General features: G+C 37.8%; 1 protein-coding gene across 4 annotated transcripts in view; it reads left to right on the plus strand.

Annotated features, from left to right (window-relative positions):
• Nucleotides 1–11,684: 11,684 nt before the first annotated feature.
• The window catches only part of Adat1 (Adenosine deaminase, tRNA-specific 1), a 136,841-nt gene continuing 121,973 nt past the window's right edge, over nucleotides 11,685–26,552 (plus strand). For all 4 annotated transcript variants that reach the window (XR_016549788.1, XM_090407944.1, XM_090407943.1 and 1 more), the window contains exons 1-2: nucleotides 11,685–11,812; nucleotides 23,242–23,404. Coding sequence is in view for 3 of the 4 variants with exons in the window: in XM_090407944.1 (XP_090264070.1) it covers nucleotides 23,248–23,404 (157 nt within the window). In the remaining variant the exon portion in view is untranslated. The remainder of the gene's footprint in view (nucleotides 11,813–23,241; nucleotides 23,405–26,552) is intronic.

Below are 26,552 nucleotides of genomic sequence, written 5' to 3' on the forward strand. Positions count from 1 at the left end.
GATATGCATTAGGAATAGCCTTCATTAAATGCTTCCTGCTGGACACAGGAAGTTCTGTTTGTACGTATTAACCTTCTCAGACCATGACGATCTCGTTCCTGAGAGTCTATTTTATGACCAAAATTACGCCCCTTATACAAGCAAAATGAGTTATTTTCCACTGATTAATATCGGAATTTCTCACCTTTTGAAAAACCAGTCTGCTCTTTTTGTTTTCGAAATCGTGGCTCCAGCCAAATAGACACTCACAATAATCCCTTTATAGAAGTCCGAAAGATCCTTTGTTTTTCCCTTTCTGAATCAACACTTTTGACTATTACTGACCAGCAGCATTCTTAAATGGTTGCGTAGAACACGTGATGAAGCATGTGAACCAGTATTTTGCATATACGTTGCGTAAGTGACATTTCGCAAATCTTCATTAAGGTTTCTAATTCAGTGGCCACTATGTGTATATATCTGTATAATGGCATATGGAGAATAACTTCAGATGCAATCTCATAAATACCTATGATGCCTATCAGTGGCTTATCTGTTTCTCATATTGGTGAAAAGCTACTCACCTTATTCAAATTTAGGCAATATTAGCCGATGGAAATGTGAAATTTTATCTCACATGTGGAATGAAGCACATGAGGAGAATAGGAAGTCGAAATTAACAGATCAAGCGCTACCCGGAATGTTGGTAAGTTGTCTCAATGTGAAAATCAATACTTATTTTGCGCATTTTAATCCAATCCACTAAGACTTTATGTAGCATGCCATCAAAAACATTTTTATGTTATTCCCAGCCAAAAGGTTATTATAAACCTATAGGAAATTTCAACCGTGAGTGGGCTAAGGATGTTTTTTGCTATTTTTTTTATCAATTTACCTTTTTTTTTTGTAATTTTTATTTATTTTCACACAGTCCAAAAACTTTGATCTAGAAACTAAACACGAAACTTTTCAGGACTTCTTATTGAATTATAAGATATAAATCTTATTCATGTCATTATGCTCAAACATATAGCTTAGTGGAAGTGGTGGTTCTAGTTCTAAGTGAAAACCACCCGAAAAAAGCCCATCGCGAGTTCAATTCTAGTCGGCATCTAGAGGAACTTTTTCTTTTCCGACCGGTTCCCGAGTTAGTTGATCTCTGGCACAGGCAAGCCGGGTTTTTTTTTCTTCCCGGAAACTGGGGTTTCTGCAAGAAATTCAACTGTAGAACCCATACTATTTTCAGATATTAAAAATATTGTGTTAAGGTACCACGAAATTGTGGCACTTGTTGGCCGTCTCTTCACTGCGTGTCCTTAATTAGTTAAGTTCAATCTCTAATCAGAGAAAGCTGGCCCAAGTCCAGCTTTCTCTGATTGGAGAAAGCTGGACTTGGGCCAGCTTTTTATTGGAGAAAGAACTGCCCACTCAGTCTCCAAAAGTTAGATATGACTAAAAATGCCTCGCCCGCTCCATAAGGGAATAAAAGGCATTAATTGATTTTTTTAATATTATATATATATTGTTCACTCCATTTCCAAAAATCCACTCCTTAATAAGCCACCCAAAACCTTGTCATCATCATCTTAAATATCCTGGTGTGTACAAAATATGGTGTGATTGTGATATTCCTTATTTTGTCCAGACGGACAAATCTGTTGAATTAGGTATGGAGGAACACATGAGGGACATTGTTTGCAAGAAACAACGAGCCAGTGCCTTATCAAGCCATATCCTTTTCTCGGCTGATCCTAATGATGAAAACCCAAGTCATACAGTCCGCTGGGACAGGTCTACCAACATCTTTCGTTGCCATGATGAATTGGAGAGAAAAATCATAGAATCTAGGGAAATCATCCTCAACCCTGAACATCTAAGTAATAACTTGAGCTACAACCTCCCAGAAAGTCATTCTGCTGTAATCAGTACTGGCATTCACGTGATGCTGCAAGCACGCACTCTCCCAACAATACAACAAACGAAAGAACAGCTTTAAATACAACTAGAACGTTTTCATGCTAATTATGTATAGAGACTGTTTATGTTGTTCATAGTTTTTTAACCTTCAGTGTTTAGTGTTTTTTCTTTTTTTTTATAATGTCACCTGATGAAGGCTGTTTTAAGCCGAAACTAGTCGTGCCCCCCCCCTTTTTTTTTAACCTAACTCTCGGTTTAAGTCATTCAACTCTATTTTACAATATGTATTTCAACCGAGTCAATGAAACGTCACATATATATAATATATGAATATATATTATATATTATATATTATGAATTCTATATTGTAAGAAATTATAATACAGTTTACATCTCCCACCTAAAGACGAACATTCACACCCACAATGGGATTCGTACTCACAACGTGTGGTTGAAAACCGGGTACGCAAACCACTTGGCCAACCAGACCGACGGATATGTCACATAAATACCTAATAATTTTATTGAAATCCAAATAAATTGCATAAAACTATTATTTTGGTATATTTCCCTCTGGCCTCTTAATGAAAATGAGCACTTTTGTTTTCTACTTTCCCTGAAGGAAACCTTGTATCCTGGACATGATTCCTAATTCATATTTTCATTAAGTCGTCTGCAGTATTGTGAACACAAACTTGCTTATCACTCTCGAACTGAGCGATGAATTTTACTTCGAATTTCTATGCACAGCACCAAAGTAGAAGTATCAACCCCACTTCCTACCTCTGAATTTCAAAATCATTTAAGCTATGAATAGTTTTCTTTCTGTATCTATCAATGTATTACTTAGGTAAATCTTGCCTCTAAAACAGCAGTAGAGAGTTATATTTGTGCGTATACATTCAGTTACAGTACATATACTGGAAAATCTATTTATTAAGACTCCTATATGACTGTCATTGCAAGACTCATTCATGACAAAATTTTGCCTGCAACCCCAGTTCTAGATTGAATATTATTGTCCCTCCTCTTTATTCAGCAGATATTAAACATAACACAGCCATAGACATTTGAAACGTTAAACCCACACAATAAAAATTTAAATTAGAAAGTAGTAAAAATCCCAAAATAACATCCTTTTCCTTCTTACCTCCAGAGATGTCTCACTGATGAGCTGATTTCGATCAAATTTTCCACATGGTCATCCTGCCGGAATAAAGAAAGGAGGACAGGGGACATCACGTACCGGAGCCTTCCACAGTCGCATCGTTGGATGGATTTTGAATGCATCATTTTTTACATTGACACTCTCATTATAGTGTTATCTGGAGAGACTCCTGGATCACCTCGTTTAATCGATTTCGACTAAATTCTGACCATGGTTATTTCTAACCCTTGAATAAGATCCTGTGCAGCCCATTTGGATTAAAATGAAAGGTATTTCAGGTGATCCTTTTCCTTGCCGACAACTCTCAATCTTTATTCTAAATTTGGATTGCACATGTTTCTTATGTTAATAATTTCCATGTTTTTTACCAAAATGGATGGAGAGAAAAGGAAGTAAGATGCTACAAACCCTGCTATAGGTGGCACTGTTCAATCTATTTGAACAATTTATTCTTTAACTACTTTACCAAATTTATCTAAAAATTCTTGAGATGTGGCTGAAAAAAATACATAAATTTAAAAAACCGATTTAGGTATTGAGAAATCAGTTGATTTGGCTGCTTTACTATTGTTATTTAGATTATTTACCACCTTCCCTTGAGACGTTCTGTTTCCTGCACGGGATATTCTTCTTGTGGTTAAATGCTGATTAGATCCTTATGTAATAAATGACTTTTACAACCTGGTAAATATTACTTTTGGCTTATTGGAGGTCTGAAGATTTAATTATCATGGTTGATCTCTAGAGTCGGGTATGCAGTTCTGTTCTTCCTCTCTCTTCACACATGAAGTGTTGGTAATAATCTTCATGGACATTCTCAATGCACCATAATAACTAGAAACAAGCACCTCTTCCTTCCATTTAATTACAGTGTAGTCAAGGGGGTTTCGTTCATCTTCATTACATGGTATATGGGCCTAATGTAATGGTAACGCGTCAAGTGATTCCCAAATAGCTAGTGAATAATCAAAAGCTTCTGTAACTCAGTGGAAGTCAGATTTGCATCCTCTGCACTAGACGGCCCGAAAATAGATTTAAGATCAAATCGATCGCCGACTGGAAAAACTTTTTCTTTCTTCAATCAGTTCCTGAATTAGTCGATCTCTGGCACAAGCACAAGGCTTTTTTCTTCTGGAAACTCGGGTTTTTGTCCCGGAAACTCAAGAAAATCGACAGTAGAACCCACATTATTTCAGACTAACATATCCTTTTATGGTTAGGTAAGAAGATACGGCAGTTCTTGTTTGCCAGTCTCTTCATCGATTGCCGTTTATAATTAGTGATATTCATGGGCCAGCTATCACTTAGTATACACTGTATCCGATGGCATTCTTCCTCTAGGTATGTACCCACGTCCTGGACTCTTGTGGGGGCAGACATCCCCAACTCACTCGATGCTCCAATCTTCATTCCAGAGATGTTCAGTTGAGTTTGACTGAGCTCCACAGTGCTCTGATCTCTACAGAGATCAGAGCTCTGTGGAGGTTAGTCAAACGTGGTGATGTTCATATCCACAAACCACTCAGTTACAGCAGCAACAGCTTTATGATATAGTGTATTGTTTCTAGCTGAAAGAGATAAAGGTCAGTTCCCCAGAAATTCCATCACAATCTGGGGGTTGTATATTGCAGTCCTACTATGGAAACCCATGTTGTGAACCTCGGTTCTGAATGTTTTTGTGCAGAATCGTGTTCCAGTCGTTGGCCAGAACTTCGCATTCAACCTGGCTTCCGACGAATGGCTGTTTTTACATATTATCCTTCGTAGAACACTGTGAGTAGCACTCGCAGTTGACTCCTTTCGATTCTGTTTCAGTATGATAATACCGAATGTTGACCTGGATAGCACAATTTTTCAACTGTTTGCCGAACAGATAGGCTTGCAACATAACGTCCTATTCACAACGTCCTATTCGTCTCTTTCAAAAACTGTCAGTTCTGTGAATGAGTAAAGGAAACTCATCATTGGCCAATTTAAATAAAAGAGGCAAAAATGCCCGCAGAAAGTAGAGAAATAGGAGATAAAGGGCAGGTGTGATGGAAGGCACAAGGAAGAAGGACATAGGAAAGTGAATGGGGACACAGACATGGAAAGGGAGGAAGGGGAAAAGGCCTCAGTTAATGATTCTCCTTTTCTAGCTCTGTTCTATCAGATGTCTAACTCGTTCTCACAAGTCTGCTGGATGACCACGACCCTGGAGAAAACCGGCGCGTATGTGATCAACACTTTATGGGTCGACCACCAAGAGTTGGCTTTCGCTGCCTGGGATCGAATCATAGTTAATTCCCGTGGATAACCTCGATCTAGAACGTGAAATTGACGGACAGAAGATGTTTGGAAAGTTATTTCCCATTGTTACAATAAAGAGAGCGTGAATTTGATCACTCCTTCCCTTAAAGTGCATAACATTGGAGGAGGGAGAGCACCAGATGGACTCGAATTTCTGCTCACCCAGTCTCTTTTTCGATCATCAGGAAATGTCCTGAAGGAGTAGATCCCGATCAGAGAGATGCCTGTCCAACCTCGTAAGAATGATGTTTGCATATATTTTCATGACCTCCCAGATGTGGTACTTGATCTCATTAATCATTAAATTAGTAACCTCTGCCTGTTGTTAGTTGACGGTGGAAGTGCAGGAAGATTACTTGATCCTGGTTAATGGGATGCAGGTCACATCACTCAGCTTCCTCCAGATATTTTTGGAGACTGTGCCCTTGTAGAATGCTTGCTCCATATTATCTGCACTTGGGCAGAAGTCACTGGGTTTCCTGGTGTTGGGAAATTGCCAGATGTTGAAGTCGACTGGAAGGTTATGGTATGCTATCCTCCATGCCTTGTCCTTTTTGACAAGTAGTCACGTTGTCTCGTTGGATACCAAACAGGATATTGTTGTTGGCCCCTAGATCCATGATGTCGGTAAATAAATGGCTTAAGATGACATCGTGCCATTTTTTGCCATTCCGGATGTTGTTGATGTCTCTATCCAAAGAGTGGCATTGTAAAATCTGGCAAAACTGGTTGTAGTACTCAAAGTCAATTCTGCTTCGGATTCTTGCTGAGATGAAATTCCAAAGAGGGGAAAGCTTGAAACCCAAGTAATAATAAACAAGATAGTTGCTATGATGGTTGTATTGAAATATCCTGTTCAGATGGAAAGTGGTATTACTTAGGCATTGTAATATGAGGGTAGGATATGGAATCCCCCAACTTTCCTGGAAGTTGAAGGATTTTGGTCTAGACTTACTTATGTAAATCATCCCAAAAGAACTTTAAGAGATTCCTCTACAGCTAGTCCTGGGATGTCAGATTCCTCTACAGCTAGTCAATATCAGAGATATCTGAGATATCTCTGATATTGACTACATATTGGTAGGCTGGGCACACAAAGGTCTCAGTTTGTGTTGCCCGGAAGGAAACTGACAGCCGACCGATTTTTTACCAATCCTTAAAGCTCTCGATGGTCTTGGAGATGAGATATTCTTTGTCGACTTCAGGCTTTGCCGAAAATGGCACCTATAAGATGGTAATGAGTCATTCTTAGGGATTAGACCCTGTGGGATGTTAACTGGTTCCAAACTCCATATGTCTTGAAGTATGTTTTGTTAAGATTGGGTTGTAGTTACACTTAAAATTTCACAAGGATGTTAAAGAGATTCTTGATGGAGTCGTTTTTCCAAAGGGCGCCCACGATTTCATATGTATAGGCTGTTATTTTGGATTCCTTCATGGTGAAGAAAGTGGCATCCCTCTAACTGCACCAAGTTGTTTATTGGCAGTAGGAAGGGCTCAAGCACTAGAGGAAAAAAGGAGGGGGATGAGAAGTCATCTAGAAAAAAATGTAGGGGATGAGAAAACATCATAGTTTGATTCCTCTTCAGATGATAATTGGGTCTGATATGTACCGTTAATTTGGAGGCGAGTATAGCTGTAGCCTGCTGAGAGAATGGAATGGAGGCATCTGCTGACACTGACCTCTTGGAGAATATGAAGCCAGAATGATTGTCGGGCGCTGTTAAACGTTCGGTTGAGATCAACTGAAAGCAATTCGGAATTCTTGTGGATATCAGACATACAAGAAAGTATAATAAAGAACAAGTTAAATTCCATTGATCAGACTGGAATGCCACACACTTTGGTGTTTTTGATGATGTATCTTATCTCCCACTTTGAGTCTGTTGTTGATGACTCGGGTATCTTGTAGTCGATGTTAGTAAGAAAATTGGCAACCAGTTCTTGATCAGGGAGAGATCCTGTTGACTTGGGGTTGAACACCATTTAACAGTCCTCGAACTCACCCGGCATATTTCTGGTAGCAAGGAAGATGTAAAATGCCACTAGAACAGGGAGTATAAAAGTCCCGTTTCTCACGGTAAAACTCATCTCCCCATTCGTTTGGAATAGGAGCTTTCTTTGCTCGCCATTGATTGAAGGTTGTTGTTATTTCAGCTGCAGTAAAAGGACAATCCAATCCGCCTTGGATATGCGCAGTAAGGGCAGTTGTTCTCCAGAAGTAGTCTAGAGAGACATTGTCATCTGCATACAGTTGCAGATGACAGTTGCATCACCTCCACTTCTTACATCCTTCAAGCCTCTAGCAGGCTTGAAGGATGTAAGAAGTGGAGGTGATGTTGATTATGGTTCACTTCCATCTGAACGTTGAAAAACGCCTATTGTAAAAGGCTGCCAATGACCTATTTTAGGAGCGCAGAATCTTGAAATTTCTTTCCTCTACTTGGTTTTGCTTTTCTGTTTCTATTTCGACATTGATTTCCGAGGTGATGATATCGCATTGTAATCCTTGGCGTTGGCTGGCGATGAACCAGCTCCTTTCTTTGCAGAGAACTCGTGACCGAGATATGCAGAGGTAGGCACGTTTCTGGTCTCTTTCTATCATTTTTTGCATGATGGTAAGTTTAAACTACGCCCAAGTGTCCCAATCCGAACCAACGTTGGTCCACGTGGAACAAAGATGGTGAAGTTTGACTAAGAAAAGGGATGGGAAGTTTGATGGTAGATATCAGGGGGCCCCGACCAATATCTACCTTTTCAGTATGGTGGTACTTGAGGACAATAATTGTATGGTCCGAGAGATGAGAAAATTCTTTTTGATCAGTGGTCATGGTAGTCTGTTTTGACAATGGCTCAATTGGTGCCTCAGCTCTCTCTGCGAGGTTGATGTAACGGGCAACTAGTTTCCGATGGTCAGGATTGCTGCACTTTCTGCAGGGATAGGGTGCCTGACACTAACACAGTTGAAGCACTTGGCTTGGGGGCAGTCTCTGCCCAGAGGTTTACCCAGCCGCAACGTAGGCACTGTCGCTGTACTCCGGGATAGTTTGCCATTACTCGTGCCGTGCTGATATTAACTAAGTTAGTCCTAAATAACGTCATGTCCATAGTGAAGTTACTTTCCCGGTGAACAAAGTGGGATCTTCCTTAGAAATGCTACGCTTGGTGTTCACTTTTCTTCACTTCGCAAAGGTTTGCATTAATATGCCATTTCCTGCTTGAATATATTCCATCGGGAACTAGGGTGACCAACTTTTGAACATGAAAATAAGGTGGATTGGGTCAAGACAAACATGAAAATAAGGGAGATTTGGTCACGACAAAGTTTAGCGAAATTTTTGGGGTGTGAATCCTATATTATTTGATAGGATGGTTTATATTTAAAATATATCAAATGCAATTTAAATTATTGCACATCAAAATATTTAATATCATTTTAAACATTTATACTTACATACAATTAAAATATCCATATTTCTAAGATTAAACTTATTCATATTTATCAACAGATGCTGCAGCAGCTTTGATTTTCTTGTCTCCTTGTGCAAACTGCAAAAACTCTTTACAATCATAATCAAAATTGATCACTATCATTAGTTCTAATTTAATTAATTCTAAGCTACTTTGATTTCTATAATCTGTCCATTTATTGTTCATCATTGAGAACGTTCTGTCAGTGTGGGCATTTGAGCCAGGAATACTATTAGCTTTGTGAACGTTGGATGGCACGGGTTTTAGCCGAGAGTACTGTTCTTCCCATTTCTTCAGATAAACACAAATATTTACATTTCTTTTTTTAGTTGCCTTTTTACATTATTACTTTCTGTTTCACCGTCACTATCCATCACGAAAATATACTATGGCACTCGATGTTCAAGAATACTGAAAATACTTTGAGAATGAATGCAGACACAACGGCTGGTAAGAATGTAAGATTGGAAACAGACAAACAAAATCTGGAAATGTATATCGAATCCATTTGATTTCATTTGAATATTTCAACGATTTGATTATTCCGAATGGGTATCCATTATTAAAATGGCGCCAAAGATTACAAGATCAACGCAAGGATATAACATCTTAGCGGGAACACCATGTATATTCGTTGGCTGGAACAGAATTGCATCCATTAGAATTTTCCAAACTATTGATATTAGTGTCAAATTGTATTTGGCGGTTTTAATATACATCGAAAAATTAACGACAATGATTGATTATGAAAAATACGGGAGTATTTGAAGATCAACACGGGTGCCAGGATGATCCAAAAAAATTAGCTAAATTACGGGAGTTCCCGAGAAATACGGGAGAGTTGGTCACCCTATCGGGAACCTTTCGATCTTAAGAATGCTCATTTAGCTAGCTATCATGATCGGTGTAATATGGTTCCCTTGTACAGAAAAACCCTTTAGAGATTTATCTGTCGAATCTATATTTTTTACTACTACGAGAAACTTACCACTCCCATATGGAGTTAAAGTGTATGTGTTTTGTACTCTGATGATATCTTTTAAAGCTTTTGTGAGGACTCTGGGCTCTTCACATCCTGGCACCTCTGTTCTAACCTTTCGATCTTAAGAATGCTCACTTAGCTAGCTATCATGACCGGTGCAATATGGTTCCCTTGTACAGAGAAACCCTCTAGAGGTTTATCTATAATAAATTTAGTTTAATCCTTTATCCAAGTGTGAGCAAACAAAGTTTGCACCTGAAAATATCTTCAGGGCTGGGGTAAGGCAGTACAACACCGGGAAACTCGTAGCAAAGGTGGACCATGCTAACATCACTCCTATTTCAGTATCTCCTGTAATTAATGCAAAACACATCTTGCAGATATGTATAAGGTTATGCATTAAGGGAAGGGCCACTTAAAAAAAAACAAACTTTCAACATCTTTCTCTAAATCCAGAGGTTTATCTATCGAATCTGTATTTTTCACTACGACGAGAAACTTACCACTCTCATATGGAGTTAAACTGTATGTGTTCTGTACTCTGATGATCTCTTTTAAATCTTTTGTGAGGACTCTGGGCTCTTCACATCCTGGCAACTCTATTCCTAAAGTTCTAATCCAGGGAGGAACAGAATCATTTAACTTATGTTTCTCTTTATCTCTGTGTAGCTCAGTGGATGTGGCCTTTGCACACCGCAGCGCTTGACACACGAAGGAAGACTACTTGGTTTCGAATCTAGTCGACGACTAGAAGAAATTTTCCTAAGCCTTTTTAAGTTTAACCGGTTCCCGAGTTAGTCGATCTCTGACACAGGCAAGCGGGTTTTTTCTCCTGTAAACTCAAGAAAATCGACCATAGAATCCACATTATTTCAGATATTAAATCGAGTATTAGGGTTAGAGACCACGAGATGGCGGCACTTATTGACCCGTCTCTCTTCACTTCGTGCTGCTTAATTAGTGATAGCCTTGGGCCAGCTATATCTGAGTGGGTACCAGTGGAGATTGAACTGCCCACTCAGTCTCCAAAAGTTAGATAGGGCTAAACGGCCTCGCCTACTCCCTATATACGGGAATAAAAAGGCGTTAGCTGATTTTTGTTATTTCTGTTTATCTCTGCGCAAAAAAAGAAACAAAATGAGCTCTGATTCAGCCCAATTAGAGTAATGTTAGTACAAACATTATAGTAAAGCCTATCTGGCAAGAAATCACACTGTAGTGGAAAAAAAAAATAAAAATAATAATATCCACACTAGAGCCAGGAAGTTAGTAGTGAACACAACAATCAGTATAAAACCGACAAAAAGCAATCAGCCCTTGGAAGCACAGACCTGGTATTTTATTATTATTATTATTATTATTATTATTATTATTATTATTATTATTATTATTATTATTATGTGACACCTCCAGGGAGTTAAAAGACTCATCGAGGGAGAGTGTGCCAACACGAACGATTGATCCCCTTCCAATGTTGTAATCCGAAACAGCCATTTCAGGTGACACAGTTTCTTTGACTTTGGAGCATTAAGTTCCTCCAATATACCAGCGACAGATACGTGAGTCGCTACATGGCACAATGCCTTTGCTCATGGGACTGTTCGTTGAATTCTTTCCAAGCAGTGTATAAGGCTCTGATCAAATCACATCTGGATTATTGTGCTTGGATCTGCTCACTGTAATTTGGAGGAGATAAAGAAACTTTGGGAAACTCTAGAGGAAAAATATTTCAGTCTTGAAATATTTTTGTCAAAATAATAATAATAATAATAATAATAATAATAATAATAATAATAATAATAATACAGTACGAAATGTTATTTCAAAAATACAAATTTTTTTGCTGCCACCTGGAGGATATTATCCTTTTAATTTTCGAAATGGTGTTTTCTATTCGTAAAAAATTAGGTAAACAAATGTCCTGCTCTGAAAAGTGTAGTATTTATTTACGAAGAACACTGTATCCTTATAATTTCATCAATTATTAACACAAAAATTTCAAATTGGTGAGTCGGATATTATTTAACTGTACTGGAAAATTTTGCATCTTTACATATACAGTAATTCATTTAGACCTTGTATAGGAATTTGTTGAATTCAGCTTACGAAAATTATTTGCAGAATTGTCAGCGAAGTCCATCTTCCTGAAAGAAAAGTTGTAATTAACGAGCGAAGTAGAACAGTACAACATTTCATGTTAAGCATTAAACATAACATTAAAAAAGAATGTGGTGTCTGCAAAGAGTTTGAATTGTTTAAAACATGGTATGATGAGCTGTGTGTGAGATAAAAGGACCTCCCAGATGAATCTTTGACTCCATGAGGTCTTGGGGTGGTAATAATAATAATAATAACATTAAAAAACCTGATGCTATAGAAATATTAGTCTAGAGTAGCATTAGAATCAATTATTGGAATTATTATTATTATATGAGTATCTATATGGAGTCAAAAGAATCATCACAGAAGATGTATCCTACTATTATTCACACAGTTCACACATAGAGAATTTTAACTCTATCCATCATCACTCCCAGATGCCTAGCCTCTTCAATTTCCAGTACCATCACCGTAATACACGGTATGCCATCATTTCATCTCATCTTACATTTTGCAACATTAAATTGTCAACCATTTTCCTTAACCCACAGAATCGATTTATTTAAAACATCCTGCAGGATATATACATCACCTTTATTAACTATTGCCTTCACCAGTTTTGTATCATCAGCAAACAATTGAATATTCCCCTCTTTAAATCATTACTTATGTTACCGGTGTTGGTCTGTCAGCCACTGCTATCCATGTTATCAGTTTCATGTCCATTTCCATTTACTTCAACATAATACAGTATTCTGTTCAATGTCTTTGCTAATCCAGTAGTATCATGGTTTAGCTATTTGCCTTATCTAATTCTGCTGTCACTTTATTATAAAATGTGGCTCCAACCAAGTGGCTCTAGGTTCAAATCTCATTGTGGATAGGGGTGGGGATGAATTTCATTGCCTGGTGTGAAACCACTGCCCTGCTTATTGGAAGTCCAAAAAGTTTGCATGTTTGGTATCTAGAGCACAGTTTTTCAGACTATGTAGTACATAAATTGAAAAATACAAAAAAAAAAATCCTTAGGCCACCCATGGTTGCTAATATTACTAAAAAATTGGCACCTAAAAAATTACTAACTCAGGACCTACTTTTATAAAGCCATTCTGCCTGCCATGTATCTTATTCCTTTCCATCCATTATTCAATTATACCTTTAACCAACTTTTCCAATGCCTTAGCCATCACTCTTGAGATCCTAATTTGTCTGTGTATTGCTACTTCTCTTATTGCCACTTTTATATAAAATGGAACTATCTTACCATCTTTCCACTCACTTGGAAGCTTGCCAGACTGAAACTTAGATTTTGTCAGACAACTTTGCCAAGTAACTGCCAGTTCTCTTGCACATTTGACAACATATTATCCACCACCACTGCTGTATTCATGTTGATATTTTATAATATGCCCAGCTCCTCCATTTCATTTACCTCAGTTTTCTCTGTCACATTGACAAGTTCAAAAGTTCCAGTAGGACGATACTTCCTTCCAGATGATCACTTTGTAACTGAACTGTTTCTTCTTCCACCTTCCTACCATTTGCATTGTGAAAAGTTATCCTTCCATAATCATTCCATAATCCATATCCTTCCATAATCTAATCAGAGGATATCATGAAAAGTTATCCTTCCATAATTATTCTTTCACTTTCTCATTACATAGTGGGAAAAAAAAAGAAAAACCTCTTCATTATATCCTTGGCATGCTTAACTAATTTTCTGGTTTAGTCCTCCTCACTACCATACTAGTGACCCTTGAATCCACTTTGCATTGCTCGTGAGCATGTTGATCACCTTTATCTTTATATTCCCTGTACAAAATGTTTTTTTATTTTTCTCAATCTCCTGTTTTATATTGCTAATCATTCATTTAACACTGACATGGTTTATCTTTGTCTGCTTAGTCTGAAATTAACCACCCATATCACAATATACTCCATCTTCATATACACATTCACTATCAACATCCACTTTTCCTATACCATGTCACCCTGTTCACCCTGGCTCCCCCCTCCCCCCAGTTTCCTGTTCCTCTTGTATTCCCATTCTCTCTCTCTCTCTCTCTCTCTCTTCATTGCTCACACTACTACTATTTCCACTGCCAAACACTTTTGTCTCTTCAAAACCGCTTTCCTGATTTTTTACTTCATCTCTTTCTTCTGATCTCTTACATGCATTACACATTGTACTTCCATCCAGCAACCAGTGCACTCACTCCAAAGCCCCTCAAATGCAATCCGTCATGTCTGTATGATTTCATTTTCTCTCTCTCTCTCTCTCTTTCAAACACATGCCATACATCCACAAACTGTATCTATCTATCTATAACTATAGATAGATTGTACCGCTGATTGGGGAAAATGGTCATGCAGTCTTGTCCTGGAAGGTTGTGCAACATGGAAATTTCAATCAAGAAAGGGTTTATGCAGAATTGCAAAGCTGGTGATTATGACAAACTTTGGAGCCAACTTGGAGTAGTGCCATGACATAAACTAGGTACTTGGAATGAATGTTATTACTGCATGAGAAGCATTCAAGGATTGTTTGAGCGAGGCAGTATCAGAGTGCATGCCCAGCATCAGGAGGATAAGCCAAGTAGGGATTAAGTGGAGGACTAGCAATATAAAGCAAGAGCTGCAAAAAAAGAAAAATTGTGGAAGGAATATAAACAAGGTGATCAGCTTGCCCATGAGCAGTATAAAGCACAAGCAAGAAAAGTAAGTAGTATGGGAAGGAAGGCTAAATCAGATTTCAAGAGAAAATTAGCTAAGCAGGCCAAAGTAAATCCAAAAGAGTTTTTTGCTCTGCAGCAAGTAAGAAAAAAGAATGATCATAGAAAGATAACTTTACTCAGTGCTGATGGTAGGAAGTGACAGAAGCAGAAGAAATAGTTCAATTACTTTGCAAGTATATATCATGAAGGTAGTGACTCTACAGTTACTGAGGTGACAAAATATCAATGTGACTTCAGCAGTATGCCTGGATGGTATGTCAGCTCATGTACTATGAGAATGTGCAGGTGAACTGGCAGCACCTCTGATGTTGTTTGTCTCATCTCTGAAAAGGTTCCAAGGGAAGAATAGAGGGTAAGATAGTTCCATTATATAAAGATGGCTCCAAGACAGAAGTAGCAAATTACAAACCAGTTTGTATCTCTGGATTGGTGGTTAAAGTATTGGAAAAGTTGGTTAAAAGTAAAATTCAGGAATGGGTGGATGAGAATATGATATTCTATAGGTGCAGCATGGCTTTGTAAAAGGTAGGTCCTGCCTCAGTAATTTATTCACATTTTATAATAAGATGGTAGCAGAATTGAATAAAGGAAATGGCTATACCATGATACTGCTGGATGTTGCAAAGGCATTTGACAGAATACTGCATGGAAAACTGTTACATAAGTTTGAGCAAATGGGAATGGATGAAGCTAGTAACATGAATTGGGGATGTGGCTGATAGACATCAGAGAGTGGTGTATGGTGAAGTGGAATCAATGTAAATTTGGTGACTAGTGGAGTATCCCAGGTCTCTGTGCTAGGACCACTATTTAATTTGTACATTAATGATATAGTGTAAAATTTGAAAGGGGATATTCAGTTGTTTGCTGATGATGCAAAATCAATTAGGGCAATAGTTGATAAAGTGATGTAGATATCTTCCAGGATGATTTAAATAAATTGGCAGTGTGGGCAAACAACAGTGGTTGTCAATTCAGTGTTGTAAAATGTAAGGTAATGCACTTCGGGATGAAAAGATTATTACACACTTTATTTATATTGATGGTACTAGTTTACAGGAAATTGATGAGGCTAGGGTTCTGGGGTAATAGTGGATAGAGATTTGAAATTCAGAGAACATATTGCAAGAGTTGGCAAAATAGCTCAGAGGATTACTTGGATTCTGAAGAACACATTGACAAGTAAAGATAGGGAAATTATTTATAAGGTTATGATTTGGTTACATGTGCACAGATTTGGTGCACATGTAACCAAATCATAACCTTATAAATAATTCTGTGCACAGATTTGGTCCTTGCATTTCTTGGGGATTGGAAAGTGATGGAGAGGATTCAGAGACGAGTAACCAAGTTGGTGACGTGTCTGTGGAATGTTTCCTACGAGGCTAGATTGAGGGTATGTCAGTTGCAGAGTTTAGCTGACAGGCAGAGGAGAGGGGATATGATAGAAACTTATAAGTTACTGAAGTGATATCATAAGATTGACACAGAAGAAATTTTTCAATAAATGGGGAGTAGGTGGGAAAACAAATGGTCACACTCTTTTACACGGCATGTCAAAAGTGTGGTTAGTAATAGTGTGCAGATTAGGTATTTTGTTTGTGGAGTGGTAAATGAGTGGAATGGATTGCCACTGGTTGTGAATGTCCCAACAGTGAATAGGTTTAAGGAAATGTATGATAGGTATTGTGTTAATGGATAGAGTGGGTCTCCCACGATGAATCTTTTGACTTCATGAAGTGCCCATATAAATATTAATAATAATATATGGAAGTGATGTGAAAAGAAATCTATGTATAGTTGAACTTGGTAATGACAAGCACCATAGAACTGACAAAATTTTCTCGTTATAACCATTACTCACCATATCGAGAGAGAAAATAATATATTTATATACCTATCTATATATTATTTGTGTGAATATGCCTGTATAAACTACAATACACTTAATATTAATCACAGCTTATTTGTCCATAATATTAAAACCATATACTTAATACTAAACAGTTTATTTCTCTTAATTAATAACAATATTAATTACTAATAAACATGATTTCAATTAGCCTTTTTTAAAACCAACATAATGTTATATCAGTTTTTCAATTGATTTAGCCAACCGTTGTTACATAAACATCACGTCTAAATTGTTTAGTAAATTTTTCCACTTGAGCCTTCAAGATCAGGTCATCTGTTGGGAATCCTATTCTTGTTGAGAGGCTTATACACTGGTTATACATGATAACTAATAATTAAGGAATTGACAGCGTACACTAGAAATATAAATTAAATAAACTTTAATATATACTTTCCGATATTTCGGCAAACGTCACGTTGCCATCTTCTTGGGAACTTATTACAAAGACACGTGCACACAAGTACTACATAAAAGCAAATGAGAACAGAAGCTAAGAAGTTAACGTTTTCCTAAAGTCCTGATGTGCCCCCTGGCGGGCTATATTGGTAGTTCTTGGCCTTTGGGCTGAAGTTCTTCTGATAAATGTTTCCCAAATTTTGGGCAGTCTCATGCATCCAAATTTGTTGAGGTTTGGCATGTTCCTAAGGGCTGAGGCTGATTCCATGAATAGTCTTTCATATTTGAACTTGCTGCGGTGTATTACTGTGGCTTTCTTCCATCTTATTCTGTGGAGAGTATCCAGAGCGTGGTCTGCAAGCTCAGAGTGGCTGTACTTGCGAAATCGGATGTAATCCTTGTGTTCTGAAATTCTGATATTTGTTGTCTTGCCTGTTTGGCCAAAGTAGAACTGTTTACAGCTGCAAGGGACCTGGTATACACCAGGTAGGTCTAGGGGAAGTGGTTGGTCTTTAGTGGAGCAGATAAGTGATGCCAATTTTCTATGTGGTCTGTAACAGATGGTCAAGTCATGTTTTTTTAAGATTTTGTTGATTTTTTCCGAGGTGCCTCGGATGTAGGGAATGGTGATGGATCTAGAATAATCTTTTTTGTGAAGGGGGGAGTGGTGGGTTGTGGATAACTGGGTTAAGTATTTTTTGGATTCTTTGGGGGGGGGGGAAATTGACTGAGAAAGTGTCACGGATGTGATTTAGTTCAGTAGTTAGGGCTTGATCATTAGAACAGATTATTTTTGCCCTGTTGAATAGTGTCTTAATAACTCCATATTGTTGTGAGGGGGGGGGTGATGGGATTGTTGGTGAATGTATCTACCTGTATGGGTGGGTTTTCTATAAACTGAGAAAACCAAGGTTCCATCAGGTTGGCGGGTGACTAGTGTGTCTAGGAAGGGGAGGTTATTGTTTGCCTCTTTTTCCAGGGTGAACTTGATTCTAGAGTGTTGGTTGTTTAAGTGTGTTAGGAAGGAGAGGAGTGAATCTGGGCCATGTGGCCAAATAGCGAACACATCATCAATGTAGGGAAGCCATATGGTAGGTTTTTGTGGGGCTGAGTTTAAGGCTTTCTCTTCAAAAGTCTCCATAAAGAAGTTAGCCAAGGGTGGGGAAAGTGGTGAACCCATGGCTGTCCCCTCTATTTGTTTGTAGAATTTTTCCTGCCAAACGAAATAGCCTGAGTTCATTGTAAACTGAAATAGGGCTGAGATATCGGGAAGAAATTTAGCTTGGATTAGCTCTAAGGTTTCTTTGATGGGGACATTCGTGAATAAGGAGGAGACATCAAAACTGACCATTATGTCATTATGTTGGAGTGTGAGGTTTTCTATACTGGCATTGAAGTGGGCTGAGTTTTTTTATGTGTGATGGTGTGTTGCCAGTATAGTGTGAGAGCACTTTGGCTAAATGCTTGACTAGTTTGTAAGTGGGGGAATCAATGCCATCCACTATGGGACATAATGGCACATTATCTTTATGTATTTTTGGGAGCCCATATATGCGAGGGCGGTCTAGAGTTATAGGGTTTCAGTCTGTTGGTAATCTCCACAGGCCAAGAAGTGACCTTCTTAAGGAGCCTATGGAGTTTTCTAATTTGAGAGTTGGTGGGGAATCCAGTACTTCTTTGCATAGTAAACCACTGGTGCTTTATTGCTGTTTGTGAGCTTGCACTTTCTAGATTTTATATTTTGGTTATGTTGTTTTCCTGTGCCAGGATGTAAACATCTTTATTTGTCTGCAATGTTGATACTGTTGAAGAGGACAAAGAAAACTTTTTACACACTTCAGCATATTTCATACCACATTCTAACTCATGAATAATTTTGACTTTTTCGTGAACTGAGAGACACTTTCTTTTAGCAGACATGTTTCTGAAGGCAGGATTCATTTTAACTGATTTTATAGTTGTGGCAGTGTTTGGTTAAAGTGAGAGAGGAAGGCTGGAGGCTAGACATCATTTTAACTGATTTTATAGTTGTGGCAGTGTTTGGTTAAAGTGAGAGAGGAAGGCTGGAGGCTAGACACCGGAGAGGTAGATAGGTAGAGTGGGGGATGGTTTCATAAGGACAAGATTAGGTTATAAACTGACAAGTAATCCATTGCTGGTGATCATAAAAGCTAAGTCACTCCTTTCATTTTTGTCCAAGAACTATCTGAGCAATTTATTTTTATCCAAGAATTGGGTATTCAAAGAACTACCAGAGCAATTAAGAATGTTTGCATAGTTAAAAGTAGTAGTAGTTTTGTATGATGATACAATGACTGTGAGTCCCTTTACGGGAAGATATGGCACCATATGGCACCATCCGGGCTCAGGACCGGACCGGCATAGCTGATGAATCAGGCCTGTGGCTGGGTCTTAAGTATTTCTGACTGTAATCTGTGTGTGTGTGTTCACGGGGCCGGTTTGCCTGCTTGTGGAATGAAAAATCCCAGATAACTGGGAGGGGGGACCTGCTGTCCATGCCCAAGACTGGCTAACTTGGCTACTATGGCTGAGGAAGATCCTTAAGTTCCTCACATCATCGACGGGAATCGAACCTAGGATACTCCTTCTCCAGGCATATGGTTGTGAAGTGCAAAGCCACTATGCTAATTGTACGGACAGTTAAAAGTTATATCGTATAGCAGTGTGGCATGCTTATTATAAAAGTGAGCAATTGTATAGGAGTATGTGTAAATTAAAATCATTATGATTTTTTGCTCATTGCAGTCATGATCTCATTTATTTTCATGCTTGTTACAGAAAAGTTTGTCTATATATATATATATTACTATTATTATTACTATTACTATTATTACGGGCAACTCCAGGGAGTCATTAGACTCATCGAGGGAGGCCCCAAATCATATTCATCACAACTATCTGACATTCATACAGTATCTATCATACCTCGCCTTAAACTCATTCACTGTCACAGCATCCACTACAGACTCAGGGAGCGCATTCCACTCATTCACTACTCTAAAAGTAAAGAACCCAGCTCTAACACCTTTACTAACCACACTTTTGCCCAGTTTCCATGGATGTCCTCTAGTCCTCCCACAACCAGCCCTGTTCTCAAAAATATCTTCTGAATTAATTTTATAGAAACCCTTCAGTAATTTGAATGTCTCAATCATATCTCCCCTCCTCCGCCTATCAACCAATTTTTGCAACCCACAAATCCTCAACCTGTTCTCATACGGTTCATTCCACAGACCTGCTATCATCTTGGTCACTCGCCTCTGGATCCTCTCCACCTCCTCCCCATCAAGAAGAAACCTAGGTGACCAAATCTGAGCACAGTAGTCTAGATGGGGTCTTATCAAGGCTCGATAGAGAGGAACAATAACCTGCTTGTCTCTGCTTGTCAACGTATTCTTCAGCAACCAAGTGATTTGATGAGCTATTTTGGTCACTTCTGCAATGTGTCCCCTAAATTTCAATTCCTTATCCACCAACACTCCTAAATCTCGTGCCTCATCAATTTCCTGGAGCAGGGTTCCACCAATGCAGTAAACTGCCGCCAATCTTTTCATCCCAAAATGCATAACCTTACATTTTGCCACATTAAACTGACATCCATTCTCCTTAGCCCAGACCTCCAATCTATCCAAATCATCCTGCAAAATTTTGACGTCATCTGCATTCACTATTGCCCTACCCAACTTCGCATCATCCGCAAACAAATGTACTGTTCCTCTCAGATCATTTCCTATATCGTTTATGAACAAATTAAACAGCAGTGGTCCAAGAACAGATCCTTGTGGCACACCACTAGTCACAGGCCGTCTTGTGGACTCTACTCCCGAGTAAACCACTCTCTGATATCTCTCCGTCAACCACCCTCCTATCCATCTCACCAACCCTATGTCCATTCCCATATGCTGCAATTTACTGATTAGAATTCCATGTGGAATCCTGTCAAAGGCCTTGGCAAGGTCCAGTAGAATCACCGTAAACCCATTACCCTTATCCAGTTCAGCCGTCACTGTGTTATAATACGTGAATGTATATATATATATATATATATATATACATTCAGAGCTGGTTCATGGGAGTGTGACCTGTGCTCTTGCATGGAATCCTTTGCTTAGAATGCTTTATGTTTGGTGCAGAATGTAAAAATCGATGAATTAAGTTGTATTAAATTATTACTTTCTTACTAAATAGCTTAAGGAAATTACAACGTACAGTAGAATATACACTAAAATAAATTTTAATACACTTCCAATATTTCGGCAACGTCACGTTGCCATTATCACAGGAACTTAAATACAAGACACGTGCATGCAAGCCCCCCTCCCCCGTATATATATGGCCTCCCAAAACTAAATAAAGAAAATCTGCCATTACGTTCCATAGTGGATGGCATTGATTCCCCCACATACAAACTAGCTAAACATTTGGCCAAAGCCCTCACACTATATTGGCAACACACCATCACACATAAAAAATTCAATTCACTTCAAAGCCAGCTTAGAAAACCTTACCCTCAAACAACTGATGTAATGGTCAGCTTTGATGTCTCTTCCCTATTCACAAATGTCCCACTCAAAGAATCCTTAGAGCTAATCCAAGCTAAATTTCCTCCCGATATCACAGCCCTATTTCAGTTCACAATGAACTCAGGCTATTTTGGTTGGCAAGGAAAATTCTACAAACAAATAGAGGGGACAGCCATGGGTTCTCCACTCTCCCCACCCTTGGCCAACTTTTATATGGAGACTTTTGTAGAGAAAGCCTTAAACTCTGCACCACAAAAACCAACCGTATGGCTTCGCCATGTTGATGATGTATTTGCTATTTGGCCACATGGCTCTGATGCACTCCTCTCCTTCCTAACATGCTTAAACAACCAACACCCCATAATCAAGTTCACCCTGGAAGAAGAAAAAAAACAACTGCCTTCCTTTCTTAGACACACTAGTCACCCGCTAACCTGATGGAACCTTGGTTTTCTCAGTTTATAGAAAACCCATCCATACAGGCAGATACATTCACCAACAATCCCCCCCCCCCCACACAACAATATGGAGTCATTAAGACACTACAGAACACGGCTAAACTTATCTGTTCAAATGACAGTGCCCTAACCACAGAACTAAACCACATTCTCAACACTTTCTCAGCCAATGGCTACCCCCCCCCCCCCTTCGCAACAAGGATTACTCTAAATCCCTCACCATTCCCTATATCCGAGACACCTCGGAAAAAAATTACAAAAATCCATAAAATGACTTAATTTTTAACTTCTTGTTACAGACCTTATAAAAAATTGGCATCCCTTATCCGCTCCACTAAAGACCAACCTCCCCCCCCCCCAGACCTACCTGGTATATACCAAGTCACTTGCAGCCGTAAGCTGTCCTACTTTGGCCAAACAGGCAGGACAGCTAATATCAGAATTTCAGAACACAAGAACTACATCCGGTTTCACCAATACAGCCACTGGTCTAGCAGACCATGCACTGGATTCCCACCATAGAATACCTTGGAAAAAACCACGATAATACACCGTAGTAAATTCAGATAGGAAAGGCTATTCATGGAATCAGCTTCAGCCCTAAGAAACAATCCCAACCTAAACAAATTTGGTTGCATGAGACTGACCCAAATTTGAGAACCGACATCAGAAGACCTTCAGCCCAATCGCCCAAGAATACTAACATTGCCCGCTAGGGGGGCACCATCAGGACTTTTAGGAGAAAGAATAGCTTCCTGCTTCATTCCTCATTTACTGTGTGTTGTGCTTGCATGCACGTGTCTTGTATTTAAGTTCTTGTGATAATGGCAACATGACATTGCCGAAATATTGGAAGTGTATTAAAATTTATTTTAGTGTATATTCTATTGTACGTTGTAATTTCCTTAAACTATTTAGTAAGAATGTATAACCGACGTATAAGCCTTTCCACGAGAATTGTATTAAATTAGGTGATTTTTTAACAAAGCAAACAAAAACAAATATGAATTACCCAAAATGTGATGTATGCACACTGAGTTTTTTTTTTTTTACTCACAAAATTTCTAGTTGAATATTTTTCTTAGAAATTTATGAATCTGCATTCAAATTTTTTAGAAATTTGAATGCTGATTGATATCTTGCACAAGGCCCTTCAAAATATGGAGCCTGTACTGTGTGTGTATATAGGCACACACAGACACACAATATTTTTACTTGTTCTATTTCTGTTAGTTTTCCTATAGAAAGTTTCAAGTTACATTATTTCTGACTATATTTTCTTTATAGAGGCTAATGGAAGATAAGTCACAAGTGACATTTGCTGATAAAGTTGCACAGCTGTGCTACAATCATTACAACAATCTTCCAAAAACTGGCAAGCCACAACCTGATAGAGAGTGGACAATGCTTGCTGCATTTTTGATTAGCTTTGAGGGAGAAGATTCTTCTGGTAAGCTGTGAGTAGTTGAATTTTAAAAGATTTTTTATATAACTTCATGTTTTTACTGATAGTGCAAGTATGTTAATCTACTTTGGATGGTTATCTAATGTGGTCCAAGCAGAAAGAACTCTATGATAATTTTGCCATTGACACATTCTAAATATGAATATTTTCCTAACATTGGTATCATCATTATCAATATTATTATGATCATCATCGTCACGACTTCTAACGTCTGTACTATCATAAACTTCATTGAAAGAGGTCCACCTGAGGAAAGCCTTGCCACCTACTTTCATTATAAACAGTGCTAGTGCTTCTGTAAAAATAATCATAATTTAAAATTATGAATCTTTTTACAATTGCTTCTTGTATATTATTAATTTTGGTTTTGTAACATATATGATCAGCACTTGTTATGTGCCCAATATTGATATGTTAAAATGAAATGTAACGCATTTGAGATTGATGTACTTACTATATTCTGATAGTTGTAATAATTTCAATCTTTATTATAATTCACAGTTGTTAAGTGTTGTGATATCTGTCGTTCTTTGTAAAGACATTCTCTTTTTGCTAACGACAGCATGTCAGCCATTACTACCTAACTTCTCGCTTGCCATTTACATGAAGTGCGCATGCACACCAAGGAGATTGATCAGTGATTGACAACTGACAGAGAGAGAAAGAGAGAGCATTCAGCATCTGGGTAATGGGGGAAAATAAGAGAAGACAGAATAAAAGTTTGAGAACAGAGACCAGAGAATTTTGTTTTAAGAAGTTTTTTAAGAAAATCTGACATTCGGGAATATATTAATAGAAGATTCCAAAAAGGAATTATAGCAAGGCGAATCCTTTAACTGGAAGAGTTAAGATGGGCAACAAGTGAACAGTAAATAAAAGAAGATATTAAGTAGACATTCTGTTTCAATGTTTGAAGAAACAGAAAATGTAAAGTTTCACCTTCTGTCTCAAGGACGTTGGTGATATTAATCATTCTGTTTGAACAAGTGGCTGAATTAGTGAAATCTGAAAATGCAAAGTGGCTTCTCTATTTAGATATGTTGTGTAAAATTCGATGCAGTAGGATTTTTCCTCTTTTTGCATCAACTTTTACAGAGGTCGCAACTCTTAAACAAGCTAAATAATTTTGTATTGACGTTGTAAATGTTATAAAAGTCCATGTATTTAATTCCAAGAAATTATCATACAAATTTGTGCTAAAGAGTAAATGTTTAAATTGTAAGATTCAAGGGTAAAGCCTTAGAAATCAGTGCAGTATTGATGTAGGAATTGTATACAATGTAAGTGATTTTAAATGTGCTCGGAGTCAGCCAGATACCAGATTCAAGGACAGTGATAAAAGGTGGTTTAGTTCTGAAGCAGTTCCATTTTTTGAAAACAGGATTATGTGTATGTATCCCGTGAGAACAAAAAAGTGAACATTAACGTGAAGGTCAAGACCGTTTGTACGGGAATGTTTGGGGGGGCCTCGACCCTCAGTACAGGGACCCGAGAAATCGTATAAAGGAGGTCATCTAAGGAAAAAAAAAAAAAAAAAAGGAGGAGAAGAGAAGAGAGAACTTTAGAAGCAGTCCATTCGCTGTGCGTTGTCGGGCCTATTGAAGCTGCGAGGGATAGCCACGGGAGCCGTAAAGCCACCGAAGGAGAAGAGAAGCAGGACCGGCATGCATTGCCAGTAGGACAGTCTGCTAAGTGCCTTAAACGTCGAACCTCTTTGACTGATTCAGTAATACCAGTAAAAATGTGCTTCAAGCTCCGGGAGTCATCCACGTGAGACGACAGTGATGACAGAAACTTTGTGTGGATGTCAAAAACCTGAAACGAAGGAACTAGGAACGGATATAGTAACGTTAAAGAAGATATGGAGTACAGTTTGTTGTGATTGCTTAAGATATGTGAAATTGACTGAGAGTCAATGGGACATTTATTGTGCTTAATACAGTTCATAGTTCAGGACTGGAAAGTTAATCTAAGAGTAAATTGTTCACAAATATAGTTGGAAATACTTGTTATAAATTATAGAGCATGATAATCCTAGAAATGAGAAGGGTTTAATTGCTGAAATTTTATGCTTAGAGTAAAGCTAAGAGAGAACTCCTTTTATTGTATGATATAGTATGATTGCAATTTAGTTTAAATAAACATGTTTGTTTTGTTTACAAAGTGTGCCCCTGATCTTTATGCAATGCACTGTTTCCAAAAAAAACCGGACCTGTGTGCAAAAGAATAAAATATTAGCCATGACCATTTAATTAAGCTTTAGAATAGTTTCAGAATATGCTCTACTGGAAGTATAATTATACCTAATACCATAAGGAGAACACTGTTGGTGCAGTTGATAAATCTAAATAAATTTCCAGAGTTCCATAGAGTGGAGTTAATAAAGGATATAGAAGGATAAAGTAAGAGAAACATAGAAAGTAGAGAAAGTAAAGATAAAGTAGTAGAGTAGAGAAATTAATATAAGTAGTAAAAGATAAAGAATAGAGAATAATAATAATATAATAGAGATACGTTAATAGAAAAATATTACAAAGCAGCAGAAAAGATTACAGTTGTTTATGAAATAGTAAAAGAAACTGTTTTTTCTGGTAAAGAATCGGTGATTTGTGTGTCATATTAAATTGTGCACGGTAAGAATGTGTATACTCCAGTGAAACAGTGAGGATGATTGGAACCAACTTATGCTAAATAAGGAAACTGAAAAAAATCTGATGTAAGTGAAGAAATAGTTTTATATTTTTAGAAAAGACCTAATAAAAAACTGACTCTAATGAACATTTATTGTAGAAATTTGTTGTGAAAACAAAATGTTCATTCTAGTAGACATGATTAAGTACGTGTTAAACAAACCAATAATAGAATGAGTCAAAGAGTGAATAATTTTATCCTTTAAAATATAAAGGAGATCTCTAAAGTATAGATTTATTTTAGAGGACCTTGAATTCAATTAGTTTTGTTCTTATTAAATTAATTTATTTATATAGTGTTTTAGTTTCATTAAACATATACATTTTTTATTTGCTTTTGAGTCAGTAATTTTCCAGATTCTAAAAGGAATAAAATTAAAAGTCATTGCATTAATTGGATTGAACACTTGTGTATTTACTTAACATTCGGTGTAAAAGAACAA

The sequence above is a fragment of the Typopeltis vanoorti genome, chromosome 18, assembly GCF_054136105.1.
Source record: "Typopeltis vanoorti isolate ZY-2024b chromosome 18, IOZ_Tvanoo_1.0, whole genome shotgun sequence".
NCBI lineage: Eukaryota > Metazoa > Arthropoda > Arachnida > Uropygi > Thelyphonidae > Typopeltis > Typopeltis vanoorti.